Source organism: Oculina patagonica, chromosome 4 (assembly GCF_052425735.1).
Source record: "Oculina patagonica isolate OP01 chromosome 4, crgOcupat, whole genome shotgun sequence".
NCBI lineage: Eukaryota > Metazoa > Cnidaria > Anthozoa > Scleractinia > Oculinidae > Oculina > Oculina patagonica.
In genome coordinates, this window is record NC_135761.1 from 23,592,007 (window position 1) to 23,605,390 (window position 13,384).

A 13,384-nucleotide genomic window follows, 5' to 3' on the forward strand; every position below is an offset into this window, starting at 1 on the left:
TCAAAACCTAAAAGCTGACAAAAGTTCTGAATCACAGCATTCTTTATAATATTGACTCATGTTTGTTCTTCATGGATACATAATTGCGTTAAACAGCTGAAGACACCTTGAACCATTAACCGGCGCATCAATAAATCGGTTAATTGCTTTTATTTGCATAAACGTCGAGCTTGTCTTCTGTAGGTTTTCACGCAACTAACTTTTTATCTTTAAAAGGTCCAAACTTTGGGGGCTTATTATGAAAGGCAACCATAAGTGTGACCGAGTAACTTTTGCTAAGTTAGGGTTTTCATAGAATAATCCAGGTACTGGGCAGGGGGTAGGGGTGGGGAGGCCTTAGTCACACCCTCCCTCCCGCCCCATACGCTTTTTGGATGGTTAACAACAACAGTTCCTTTCATTACGGCTTACATCTTACATCAACATGAACAACGAAGCTGACCAGCCAAGTATCAGTGTGTATTAAAAAGAGGTAGGATCCTAAAGGAAAATCTCTAAACTGACAAAAGAGTGACATTTTCTTGGGATAAATTACGAAGACGCAGACTGCGTGCAGGCTGTGCGCTCTCTTTCTTTTCCAAGCGTGCGACGCGATAACACGAATGGGAATTTCCCCCTCACTTGCATATTCGTAACTTTTCCTGTCGCGCGTAGGATTTCAGGAACTAAAACTGACTGCTCAAAGTGGCGCTATTAAGGAGTTTCTGAACCCAAGATAAAAATGTTGAATAAAATAATAACCATCTGTTAACCCATAGAAGGTTCAAGCTCAAACTTTTGCTTAGCCCCCCCCCCCCCCTCCATCCCTCCCCATACTCTAAACTGACACGCTCCGCGAGTCCTCTAAGACCTTGTAATCGCACTGACTGTAATTATACATGTACACAAAACCAAGGTGTCTGTCTAATGAACCAAAATTGAGTAAATATGTTTTAAAAAACGATTCAATATTTTCAGTTTACCACATGGGTAAATAGGGCTTATTAAATTCTGAATCACGCTATGTTTCGACCCTATTTATTGAACAAATTCTCGGATTTAAGTAGCTGAGAAAATTGTAGGCTATACTACGTGTTCAGTTTTATTAGCACCAAAATATAATTTTCAGCAAAGTTAGTTATGTTTTCAGCAAGACTATAAGTTGATGTGTTGTATTCATCCTATTTTTTGACTCGAAAACTGTGTACCTGGGTATTAAACAGCTGTGATTATCAGACTTTTCTCAGAACATTTGTGAGGTTTGTATAAGGTCCAATTAGCCGAAAACAACACTTCAATATAAGAAACAGATGGGGTGTCAGTGGAGGCTTATGTAAACAGCTAAATCGAAGCTAATCGATTTGGTTATATGTCAGGAGCAAAAAAAGGTTCAGAATTTCAGTGAAAAGAATTGTCTCCGCTTCAGAGAAATTGCTCCCTCCCTTCATTTTGAATATCCGACCTGTCCCTATGCACATGTTCTGCTAAAAACCGCAGCAAAAATGTGAAAAAAGAATGGAGACATGTACAGAGAGTGTTGCATGACTTTTTAAACGCCTGTGCTCTAATCGAGGCCGAGATGGCTCTAACTCTTTATGATTAACCTGCGATCAGGCTTTCTTTTTTTTCGCGGTGGAGGAAGGCAAAAAAAGGAAAGCCTGATACAATTACTTGTCAAGTCGTCTGCCGCCCCCTAATTAAAATATCTGTCAACGTCATCGAGAATGTCGGCGATGTCATCAGATAAGCGTGACTAGCGCCTTCAAATTATATTTTTATTCTTACCACCATGTGTTTGAATTACCCTTTTTGAACGAGTTGATTGGATGGTTTTTAAAATTTGTTTTCTGCAAAGGCTGATTTTGTGTAAGGCTCAGGTCAGACATTTCAAGGTCGTAGTTTTCGTCACTGGCACGATCGTCTGGCGTCTTTGGTGGTGTGATGTAATACTCTTCGACACCATTGGTGATAGATCATGCTCTTGCCGAATCCCGTCGGAAGCACCGCCAAAACATCTTTTCTTTCACAAACTATTTGTCGAATACACTCCCTTTGTTCATCTTTAAATGTTTTGTTAACAAAACTCTTGAGAGATTTTATAAAAGCTAGACTGAAGAACTCGCTTTCTACTTCATTCCGCGCTCAACACCCGCCACGATAACAATCATCTACCCGTGATATTTTTGAACCGGAAATTATACTTGAACTCAATTAGCCAATCGGGATAGAGTTCTAATGTTGACTTTTGTTTTCTGACCAATCAGAAAAAAGTCCAGATTCTGGACTTTTTACAGACGACTCCACAAGTAATTGTATCAGGCGTTCATTTTTCCGTTGACTACACCGCCGCGAGAAAAATAACGCCTGATCGCAGGTTACTTTATGATAATATATTTAACAAAAAAGCAATTACCACACCGGTGACACATCCCATGAATTTAAAGGGAAAAGGTGACATTTATGCCAATTATACTTTAACACTCAGTTTGCCATTATCCCTTTGAGATTCATGCAATTTAAAAATGTGGAAATATTATCTTTAAAACAGCAAAGACTCATCAACCATTGGCAAAACATGAAAATAAATTCTTTTTCACTTTCTTTTCTTTGATTTCATAACGTCTTAAAACTGATTTAACTTTATGGCTAATTGTTAAAATCAAGACGAACGATCTAAACAAAGACTCTGATAGAACAATGCCAAAATTATCCCAGGCGCGTAGGAGGGGGGGGGGGGGGTTCGAGGGGTTCGAACGAACCCCCTTTGGAGGTCAACAATGGAGGACCGAAAACACAAACTGTTGATTTTCAGCTTTAAGCAAATAGTGGGGGAATGAAAAACAAACTTTGAGAGTTGCAGCTTTTAAATTACCCTGCACGAAAACGCTAAAAGTATCGGGAAAGTATTAAATTGTTAGGAGAATGGATCTTAGTGCCCTAGTATTATATGTAGTCAAAATAATCCCATTGCTGAAAAAGTATTTCCTTAACAGGCGTCCGGGATTTGATAAATGGAGTATCAATAAACAAAATGCGGGGATTACAATTTCGGGAGACCCAGGTGATACGTGCATTTATAGTTAGTACTAACTATGGTGTATTTAGTGCATATTGACGATCTGACGCCGCTTTTAGTACATTGAAGGTGGAGCCGGGGTGGGGGCTTAACCTTTGCAGCACACATCAAGCTTTTGTAAAACGTTTAGTGTACTAAGCCGGTATGTATGTATGAATGTATCAAGTTAACAAAACGCCGGAAATATTGTTGTTATGACTAAAAATACCTGTTATTTTACACTCCATCGAGTTTGAAATAGGCTTTTATAGATTGTGCTCCTAAAAGTGGCATATTATGCTACTAGCAGTGCTCAAAATTTTGCCAAATTATGCAAAAATTATGCCAGAATTCCCAAATTATGCTTCTGATTTCCGAAATTATGCTCACAAAATGACGTAGATTCTATACATAGAGGTGCGCAATAACGACACCAAATTATGATGTTTTTTAAATAAACTGTTGTTGTAAATTTATTGTGTTTATGGCAGTTTATCACGGCCGTCAGCTGTCCAAATTAGCTGCTCGCATCTCTAAACCGTTTGTAAAATGCCTCCAACGACTTAACAATCACAATTGTATAGCTAAAACACGCATTGCAAGAACAAACTACCTAAATTTCATTTATTTCTGTAGAAAGTACACCATATTTACTACATTTTATGAATTTATGCTCCAAAAAGTGCTAAAAATTGCTAATTATGCCGTGGCAGTGCTCGTTTCACAAATTATGCTTTTTAGCTCCAATTATGCCAAAAATTATGCTAGCACAATCTATAAAAGCCTACAGTCGAAGCTCTCTTAACGGACACTCTCGTAAGCGGACAGCTCTACTTACGGCCGCCTTGTTGGAAACCCCGTTTTTAACTCCCATACAAACTCTGTATTTTTACATTCTCGTAAGCGGACATTCCCGTTAGCGGCCGCGGACACTTTCAGAGATAACGAGTTAGACTTTTTCTTTGTTTTTGAGCTCCCGTAAGCGGACACCCCAAAGAAAATCCTATAAACAACCTCTGTATCTTGTTCTTACCAATCAACTTTACATCGCCGTTCGTCACAATGATTTTACAGTAATTACAGTAACATATTTCAGTGTTTGTTTTGTCGTCATCCACGTCCGGTTACATTTCGAAACACCACTTACACTTACGGCAAGCTCCTGTAAGCGGCCATTTAACCCTTACACCTCTAGTGGCCGCTTATGAGAACCATTCTCGTAAGCGGCCAGCTCCAGTTACGGACACTTTTTTCGCGTCCCGAGGGTGTCCGCTTACGAGAGCTTCGACTGTAGTTTGAAATATTGACGTACACAATGCTGAAAATAAATAGCATTTCCGGGCCTCTAGATTCAAAATATTCTGGGGGAACATGCCCCCAGATCCCCCTAGAGGTTCGCGCCTTCGGCGCTCGTATTAAATAATCCCCCTTAATAAATATTCCTGTCAATACGAACACCCTTACAAAAACTTCAGCTACGCGCCTGTATCCTATTGGTTTGTCAAGATATTCCGTCTGGTGACCTTTTCAACAGGATCGTATTTGGCGAAGTAATTTTCAACTAACCTCCTCTCTCCAAGACGCCTCTAGTAGAGGTCTACAAATTGTTCAGATTGTTTTTGATGTTACCTTTGACAATCGCGACTTCAGAGCCTACATTTTCGGCTGCCCTCCCACCACAAAAGAGCTACTCAAAAGCACCATGAAGTAGTATCGTCTGAACTGTCATTAAAAACAAATTAAGGCCACAGCTTGAAAAATCAAAGAGATTTTTTTCACTAAAGCTCACTAAGAGCAATCGTGAAGAAACCGAAGACGTCGTGTCTGCTGACGAGTTTTTAACGCTGAGCGATCGCAAGTTCCAACATCTTCGGAAAACTTCGTTTATCTTCGGAAAAGTTCGAAAAATGATCGGAAGCGTTCTTGTGGCCTTTGAACAACAATCGGAGCATGTTTGGAAATCTTCGGTTCAGAAAGTGCTCAGAATACAAAAAGTTGCTAGAATGGAAAAAGTTGCTCGAAATATGAAAACCTGCCGAGTATCTTTAGCGTTGATACATTTGAAGGCTAAGTGGCTCTACCTTCTTAAACAAAATGTTTGTTTTAAAATCATCTAAATCTAGTCTAGTTCATTTGGTAACCTCTTAGCTCTTATCACAAACTACTTTGACGATGTACATTTCATGTGAGTGCTGATTTTCTATCAAAAATACTGCCTACCGAGGCGCCAAAAGGAAAATAAACGAAAAAGCCTTTATTTCTAAAGTGAGATTAGCAGATCAGAAATTCTCTAGATGCGAAACGTTTTTCAATATTTCATTTCTTCAGTTGACCTATCCTGCGAACGCAGATGTGTATCCGGCTGTTGTTTATCTCCGCCGAAACGAGAGCCTGAAATACGTCTGCGATCGCAGGCTACAGTTGTTACAGTTACTTGCAAAAAAATAATACAATAATTAAAGAAATCGAAAAAGGGTGGGGCGGGGGGTGATTGTCACTTGTTCTCACATCTTGGGTCGCTGGAGCTATTTTAAAATATGTGAATGTCACCGATGGAAATCTGATCACTGTATCACCACTGTAACACTGTTACCAAATCAATTGTTGGTTAAAAGTTCCTTTTCAAAGCACTTTATAAGTTCTGGCAATACGCAATGACTTCGTGACGACGAAATAATGGTCATTTGACGTGTTACAGTTTCTGAATACTTTTGGAACATTTGTACCAAAAATTTGTATTCCATTTCAATATTCTTGCTTTCCTTTGGTTTATCCCGAATTTCTAAGATACTGGCATCTCGTCGAGGTTCTTTAAGAGGGATTATTCTCGGATATTGAAGCGAAATCAAAGTAGATGGACATGTCGCTTTTTTTTAAAAAAAAAAGCTTAGTCTTTTTACTGTCCGCAAAGTGAATTACGGACACTATAGCTTAGAAACAATCCTGAAACTTTTTTACAACCTGTTTTAGTGAAATCAAGGGTACATTCAAGGATTACTTTCTGAAAGTGTGTAAATCGAGGTCAAGTTTTAATGGAAAGAATGGGACAGAACACCTGAAAGTATCTCTCTGCTGCATTTTTAACAACAACAAATGATTTATTAAAACCTTTTTTTAATCGCTGCAGCACAAATCCCCACACTGATAGTCCGCATCAAGAGAAGACACATCTAATTTAAATCAAGCTGTAGACAAACTTGTTGTTTATAGCAGCATTTCAAACAAGCTTCTTTTTGCTGTGTTACTTTTAAGCTTTAAGCTACTTTTGGGGTGGAGGGACCTCCTCGATCATGATACGGGTCACCGAGTTCCACCCGGTATAAGCATCAGATCCGGATTTCTTTCCCACGCAGTCACCGACATTTATTCCCACTTTGACGGTTCCCTTGGGAATTCCCTGGCAGTAACCTCCAATCTGAGTTGTTCTGTGTATGTTGCTGTCTGTTTTGCCGTGGTTCAAATGAATGTGGGCAAGACCATCAATGGCGAGTGGACCTTTGCATTCGACACCATTGAAGGTGAAAAACCAGCGCTTACAGCAATCCAGACAACAGCATATTCTGTAATCACCATTGAACTCCACCTTCAAAGCTGTACCATGGGCCTGCTTGGTAAAAACGCAGTCCTAAAAGCAAAAAGTAATTTAGTAAAGCCAAGCAGATTTAAATCGTTTATTAGCTTAGATTATAACTTGTTATATACATCGCAAACCTCATTCACTTCAGTTGTAGTATGTAGTGGACTGATTAAATGAGAGTAAAGCCCTCAGAGTGACTATTTTTCCTCAGTTTGCTTTCATCTGACTAATATTTATCTAACTAATTTCTCTCACCTTTATCAGCCCATAGTCTCTCCCATTGTTAAGATTCTTCCACGCACATTGTTTCCAGTTTCTCTGAGAAGCCTGGGTACCCTGCTCGCCTTTTGCACCCTGATCTCCTTTGGACCCTTCAGGGCCTTGAGGTCCCATTTTACCGGGTGCTCCCACAGGTCCTTGATCTCCCTTGGCCCCGTCTTTTCCGTTGAGCCCAGGTACCCCAGGAACACCTGGTACGCCGCCACTGCTGGCTGTACAGCTCAAGGTCGGCTGAGACTGGGGCTTTGCCTGATGACGATAAGCGAATAATAGCATAATTTGACTTCACTTCAATGTGTGGTTGACGAGCTAAAAAAATGCTGCACAGTCCTCATACCATAGTCTCATTTTGGAGACACTTTTAAAGAAGGAATGTCTTGGCATCTTAAACAAGGTTCTCTTGGGGATTGATTTACCGATACAGTTTTGTTTTGAATGTTGCATTCACCCTTTGTATTTTTCTTGTTGTTGTATTCTTTAAGAAATTGCAGCGAACACTGTCTGCGCGAATGTAGTGCTAAACAAGCGAAGACTAAGCGAAGCGAGGAACGACGAGAGGTTAACAAGGGACTAATCAGACTGAGGTAATTAATATTAAGGAAAGAACGTTCGTTCGCGTAAATGCTAGGGTGCGTACCCAATCAAAAACTGCATCGATTTATTGAAAGTGCAATACTGTGAAGCTAACAACTTACCGACTGGTTGGCAGAAAACACCAAGTGCGGAATAATACACGAGACGAGGCAAATGATCAAGAAACTCATCTTTCGCTTGGTTTGCTTCAGTTCCACTTAGTAGTTGTCTGGAAGAATTCTGTCATAAAAGATTAAATACAAAAGCAATTAATTCCTCTTGAACAAAAATGTCGGCCAGGTTGGGAATGTGATCAATATAAAAGGTTGTAATTCGCGACCAGAAGCCGAAGTGAAGCCCTAATCACAATGCTGCAGAAAAATTCAACCAAGAGAGGAACGGATCCATTCAACTCTTTAAAGTGAATTGACCTGAAATAACCGCTTCTCGACTTATTTTCCGGCTTACCTTCCAAGATTTCTTGGATTGTTTAGTTTCAAACGTTTCAGGTAAAACGCGAAGAGTTTAAAGTAGTTTTAGCTCTGAACACATCATATGCATACAGTAATTCTTTTTACTGTTTACTGTTTCTCGTAAAAACTAGTTCACCTACCCTCACTTGATTCGTTCAACACATCAAATATTTGCTGCCCAGTTGAGCTGACAATACGGTAAATATTTGCACAGACGGATGAACTAAGGTTCGACATTTTTCCGTCTTATCTACCGGAGACCCCACCGGACATTACCACAAAATCCAAGAATTTGATTTTAGAAAATCTTTGTTCCTGCACGGTAGAAGTGTTTTGGCTTCTCCTACATAAGATTGCTTGTAAAAAGTAACACCTTTTGTGCGAGAAAACTGAAAGTCGTGGAAAACAAACTGCTTCTATCAAACTATAAATATTTGAAATTTCAATTTCAAATTCTCCTTTGATGTCGACATCATATTCTCTTAACTAATCTCCATATTTTTTTAGTCAGGGTTAGGAGAATTTGTTTAAATATCAGGACAATTTCTAGCTGGTGATCATTTGTTCAATTCTCATGACCTATAGGCCCAATAATAAGATTACAGTATGAGGAGAAAGACGATATTAATCAGTATCAAGGCACCAGGTTTATGAGCACCGTTATTTACAATTCCTTTTATTGTCAGTCAACAAATTCGCGTTGCTGTTGATTTTGTCTGCTGTCACCGTGTTAACTTCATTTAAATTCTATTTGAATTAATGAGTGAACTGTTGAGCAAGCGACAACCAAAACAAACTGATAAATTTTGAAATTTTGTTCCCACTGAAATTTATGAAATCCCGATAAGAATGAATCCTATCGCAAAACCTTCTGAGACAGTGAGAAATAAGTCGATTACCTGAGCCTGAAAAGCCAACAATCGCAACGATTCAATCTTTTTTAATATCGATTTTCACGCTTAGGTAATCTTGATGTTCTAAAGGCGGCGAAAAACGAGATACAAAAACCCTCAACATTGTTGCATTCCCAGTTGAACGAGTTGTTGCCCGTATTTCTACCGCGCACTCAGCTTGTCTCGCAACAAATTTCGGTGTTACAAGTTGAAAAAAATTGTTGCAAAAAGTAGAACTTGGTTCTACTTTGTGCAACATGTTGCTGCAACTTGCAACACTGAAATTTGTTGCGAGACAAGTTGAGCGCGCGGTAGAAATACGGGCAACCACTCCGTTCAACTGGCAATGCAACAATGTTGAGGGTTTTTGTATCTCGTATTTCGCCGCCTAAAGCAGACGATTCGAACACCATTCTTTATTTCGGGTTAAATCTTTGTCGCGCGTTTGTAAAAAGAAGCGAAATTGATAACAAGGGCACCATCCCAAACAGGAATGTCGTTTTTCCCCAGTTTCTGTTTTTTGTGCTCACACAATTTGACCTGTTCGTGCTTTAGCCACGGTATTTATGTAAAGAAACAGGAAAATTATGCAATTGTATTTTTTCACCTAAAGCTTTAATTTGTACTTCTTTAGGTGGCTTTAACAAGATCAAAGCCGAGGACACTTCCAAAAAGCAGTAAGGCAACTTAATTTAATTTTCAACTTGCACTAGTCTAACAGTTAAAGTAATATCAAATCAGAAGATTTCACTTTTGCCATCTTACGCATCAAAATGTTTGATTCCGTGTGAAATCTCCAGTCCTAGCTAAACACTCATACTTTCGCAACTTTTTGAAGGAGGGGCAGAGGGGATGCCGACTATGACAAGAAATTAACTCCTACAACATCATAGTCCTTTCATCCCAGTCATTTTTAGTTCCTCCTTATTCTCCATGGCCATACGGGTTAACACGATGGCCTCGTCCCGCGCGTTTTGCGCGCGTGACAGCAGTTCACATCGCGCACTGTTTTGCTGTCAGTGTAGTTCACGATCTAATTACTTGGTCGTCTGCAGGATTGCTTTTTCTCTATTTTTCAAGCTGGAAAATAACCTCCTCGACCGAGTTGGGTGATCAGGGTTTGAGGTTTTTTGTGATTATATTACACTGTAAAATTCAAAAGCTTTAGTAACATGTTATGACAACGAAATAATAATCTACTGATTCGTTTATTTCTAAAGTTTTCCATAAATATTTTCACCAAAAACCAGTGAGCCGAGCTTGCTTTCTAAAGGTGAGTTTTGATTCCATTTTATTGTTTAATTCGTGCTATTTTTGACTTATCAGTTCCCAAGATTGTAACATCTCTTTGAGCTTCTTTAAGTGGGATTGTTCTCTGGAGTTGACGGAAGCAAAATCACAGCGGATGCATATTTTAGGTTATAAAGTATTGCTTTTCTAGTAAGCATAAATCTCGTTTCAAAAAGGATAACAGGCCTGGTCTTCCAGCAAAGGCCCGCAAAATGTATCGTTTTGGCAATTTTCTATTGAACTGGTTAGGAAACTAAATACATCAGGAGTCACTTAGAAACAAAACTGAAACTTGAAAACTGATTTTAGGGTAACTGGGGAAGAGTGAAATATGGATTTCGTCCTAGGAGTGTTACAGCAAGGCGCCCAAATGTGTGACCACTTTTAATGTATTCACATTCTTTCGTGCAGATTTAATCCAATCAGAAGTCAACTGTAAGCTATCCACGGCTTTTGATTGGATTAAATCTGCACGAAAAAATGTGAATAAATTTAAACGTGGTCACACATTTGGGCGCCTTGCTGTAATTGAGGTCAAGTTAAATTGTTTTTGACCCTCTGCTGTACTTTCAAAACAATCAAAACAATCAATATATAATTGCTTTTATCAAAACCTTTTTTATTCGCTAGTTAGCATCAATCCCGATGTTTATTATACTAATATACCTCATCTTATTTACGTCAAGTTGTAAATAAACTTGTTGTTTTTATGTTAATCATAACAGCAGTGTAAACAAGCTTCTTCATTTTTTCTTGCTTTCAAGCTACTTCTGGGGTGGAGGGACCTCCTCGATCATGATACGGGTCACCGAGTTCCACCCGGTATAAGCATCAGATCCGGCTTTTTTCCCCGGGCAGTCGCCGACATTTATTCCCACTCGGACGGTTCCCTTGGGAATTCCCTGGCAGTAACCTCCAATCTGTGTTGTTCTGTGTATGTTGGTGTCTGTTTTGCCGTGGTTTACAGCAATGTGGGAAACACCATCAATGGCGAGTGGACCATTGCATTCGACACCATTGAAGGTGAAGAACCAGCGCTTACAGCAATCCAGGCAATAACCTATCCTGTAATCACCATTGTACTCCACCTTCAAAGCAGTTTCATAGGCCTTTTTAGTAAAAACACAGTCCTAAAGGGCAAAAAAGAAATTATGTAAAAAACAGTGACATTAAATACTATCTAACAACCGGTACGGTATAAATCCATTTTCTGAGTTCTTCTCCCTTAAAGGTGGTATGTTCTAATTGGTGAAACGGCTAAATGTTTTAGGCACTGGAAAAAGATTGTTGTTGTTACTGTTGTTATTGTTGTTGTTGTTGTTGTTGTTGTTGTTGTTGTTTAGACTTGGAACGTTTTATCATCGCCTGATCTTATATTTCAGATATAAAGTTTTTACTCTTCCCTGCCAAAGAAAACAACTGAACATTGTAACAAATTTACAGTCATGCAAATAAAGCTTGTTGTTGTGACCACCTCGTATGAGTCTAACAGCTAGCTTAGAAAGAACACCAAATTCTCTCACCTTTATCAGCCCATAGTCTCTCCCGTCATTAATATCCTTCCATGCACATTGTTTCCAGTTTCTTTGAGGAACCTGGGTACCCTGCTCGCCTTTTACACCCTGATCTCCTTTGGGCCCTTCAGGGCCTTGAGGTCCCATTTTACCGGGTGCTCCTACAGGCCCTTGATTTCCCTTGGCCCCATCTCTTCCGTGGAGCCCAGGCACCCCAGGGACACCTGGTACACCATTGGCTGGGCAAGTCAACGGGCTGGGAGCCTGGGTTTCAAAAGTAAGATAAACTCAAGTTAAAATTTACTTTTCTATTTATCTCCATAGATACATTTTGTTATTTTATTTTTCATTCCGTTCCAGTGTAAGCTTAATCAAACAGACACACAACAGAGATCATGAACTGAACTTCAAAATATTGCTTTTTGTCGGTATACAGTCCAAACTTTTTAATACGGACAACAAGAGGACAGGGAATACTGATAAAGTTTTCTCTCGGCTGTGATCGGTTGCATCTCCTTTACGTTTTTCTCTTTCTTGTCGTTATGTTCTAAAAGCAATAGCTGCGAACACTGACTGTGAAAAAGGTAATGTCAAACAAGCGATCTGGCCTCGATCTATTGTAAGACTGTAATTATTGCCTGGCTAAACTAGGATACAATGTTGTGAAAACATTGTTCTTTGTGATGTTTCCAAGCAAGGAAAATGTTTTCCTGCTTGGGTGGCTAAACGAGGCAACTATGTTTTAGGCACAAAGTGTCAAGCATAATGGGCGCCAAAAGTGTTGAGACAGTCAACACTTTTTGAGTACCTTGGACAAATTTTACCCCTCACCCCTTCAACATAACCCCCTCTCTCCGAAACAATGTTGTATTTGCTATCTGCAAGACTTGCCTCGTTTGAGTATAACATTGAAAAGGGGGGAGGGGGAGTGGTTCAGAAACGGCAGCAGATTAAAGGTGAAAAAACGGGAATTTTAAATTAGTATCAATTTCATCCAACTGTCTCAAGGACTTTTGACGCCCATTGTAGTCACCAATACATCCTTGGTGGCTAAACTGACGAGAATAAGGCATTTTCTTGTTTTCATTCCTAGTTGAGGCAGGCCCTTACAACTTACCGACTGGTTGGCAGAAAATGCAAAGTGAGGAATAGTACACGAGACGAGGAAAATGATCAACAAACTCATCTTTCAGTTGGTTTGGTTCAGTTCCACTTAGTAGTAGTTGTCTGAAAGAATTCTGTCATAAAAAGATAACAAAAGCAAAAGCAATTAATTCCGCTTAAACAGAAATGTCGGTCGGATTGGGGATGTGATCAATATCATGAAACTAATGTAATTTGCGACAAGAAGTGAAAACCCTAATCGCAATTACTGCAGAAAAATTCAACCAAGAGAGCAACGGATTGATTCACCTCTTAATTAAATAGTTAATTTACCTCAAACAATTGCTTCTTGAATTATTGTCCGGCGTTCTTTCCAAGTTTTCTTGGATTTGTTCTGTTTCAAACGTTACAGAGTATAAACGCTTAACCCTGACCAAGGCTCTACAATAACTTTTTAAAGTGTTTACTGCTTCGCGTAAAACTAGTTCACTCATGCACGCTCACTCTGATTCGTTCAACACATCAAATATTCGCTGCCCAGTTGAGTAGTCGAAGCGATTAATATTTGCTTGGTATCACAGACGAATGAACAAAGGTTCAACATTTTCAACCTTATCTACCGGGCATCTCTACAACACGCACATTTG

At 39.4% G+C, this 13,384-nt stretch overlaps 2 protein-coding genes across 4 annotated transcripts; both read right to left on the reverse strand.

Annotated features, from left to right (window-relative positions):
* Nucleotides 1–6,172: 6,172 nt before the first annotated feature.
* LOC144651900 (collagen triple helix repeat-containing protein 1-like) lies at nucleotides 6,173–8,016 on the reverse strand. Of its 3 annotated transcripts, none has more exons than XM_078511967.1 (4): nucleotides 7,876–8,016; nucleotides 7,586–7,703; nucleotides 6,867–7,139; nucleotides 6,173–6,659 (listed from the first exon to the last, which is right to left on the reverse strand). In XM_078511967.1, the coding sequence occupies exons 2-4, from the start codon at nucleotides 7,652–7,654 to the stop codon at nucleotides 6,294–6,296; spliced, it is 708 nt and encodes a 235-aa protein (XP_078368093.1). In that variant the 5' UTR covers nucleotides 7,655–7,703; nucleotides 7,876–8,016; the 3' UTR covers nucleotides 6,173–6,293. The 3 variants fall into 3 exon arrangements, with proteins under 3 accessions (XP_078368093.1, XP_078368095.1, XP_078368094.1); XM_078511969.1 differs by having other exon boundaries at nucleotides 7,932–7,950; XM_078511968.1 differs by having other exon boundaries at nucleotides 7,895–7,913.
* A 2,752-nt stretch (nucleotides 8,017–10,768) lies between these two features.
* Nucleotides 10,769–13,167, reverse strand: LOC144651911 (collagen triple helix repeat-containing protein 1-like). The gene is made up of 4 exons (XM_078511984.1): nucleotides 13,071–13,167; nucleotides 12,751–12,871; nucleotides 11,643–11,897; nucleotides 10,769–11,249 (listed from the first exon to the last, which is right to left on the reverse strand). The coding sequence occupies exons 2-4, from the start codon at nucleotides 12,817–12,819 to the stop codon at nucleotides 10,884–10,886; spliced, it is 690 nt and encodes a 229-aa protein (XP_078368110.1). The 5' UTR covers nucleotides 12,820–12,871; nucleotides 13,071–13,167; the 3' UTR covers nucleotides 10,769–10,883.
* Nucleotides 13,168–13,384: the final 217 nt, after the last annotated feature.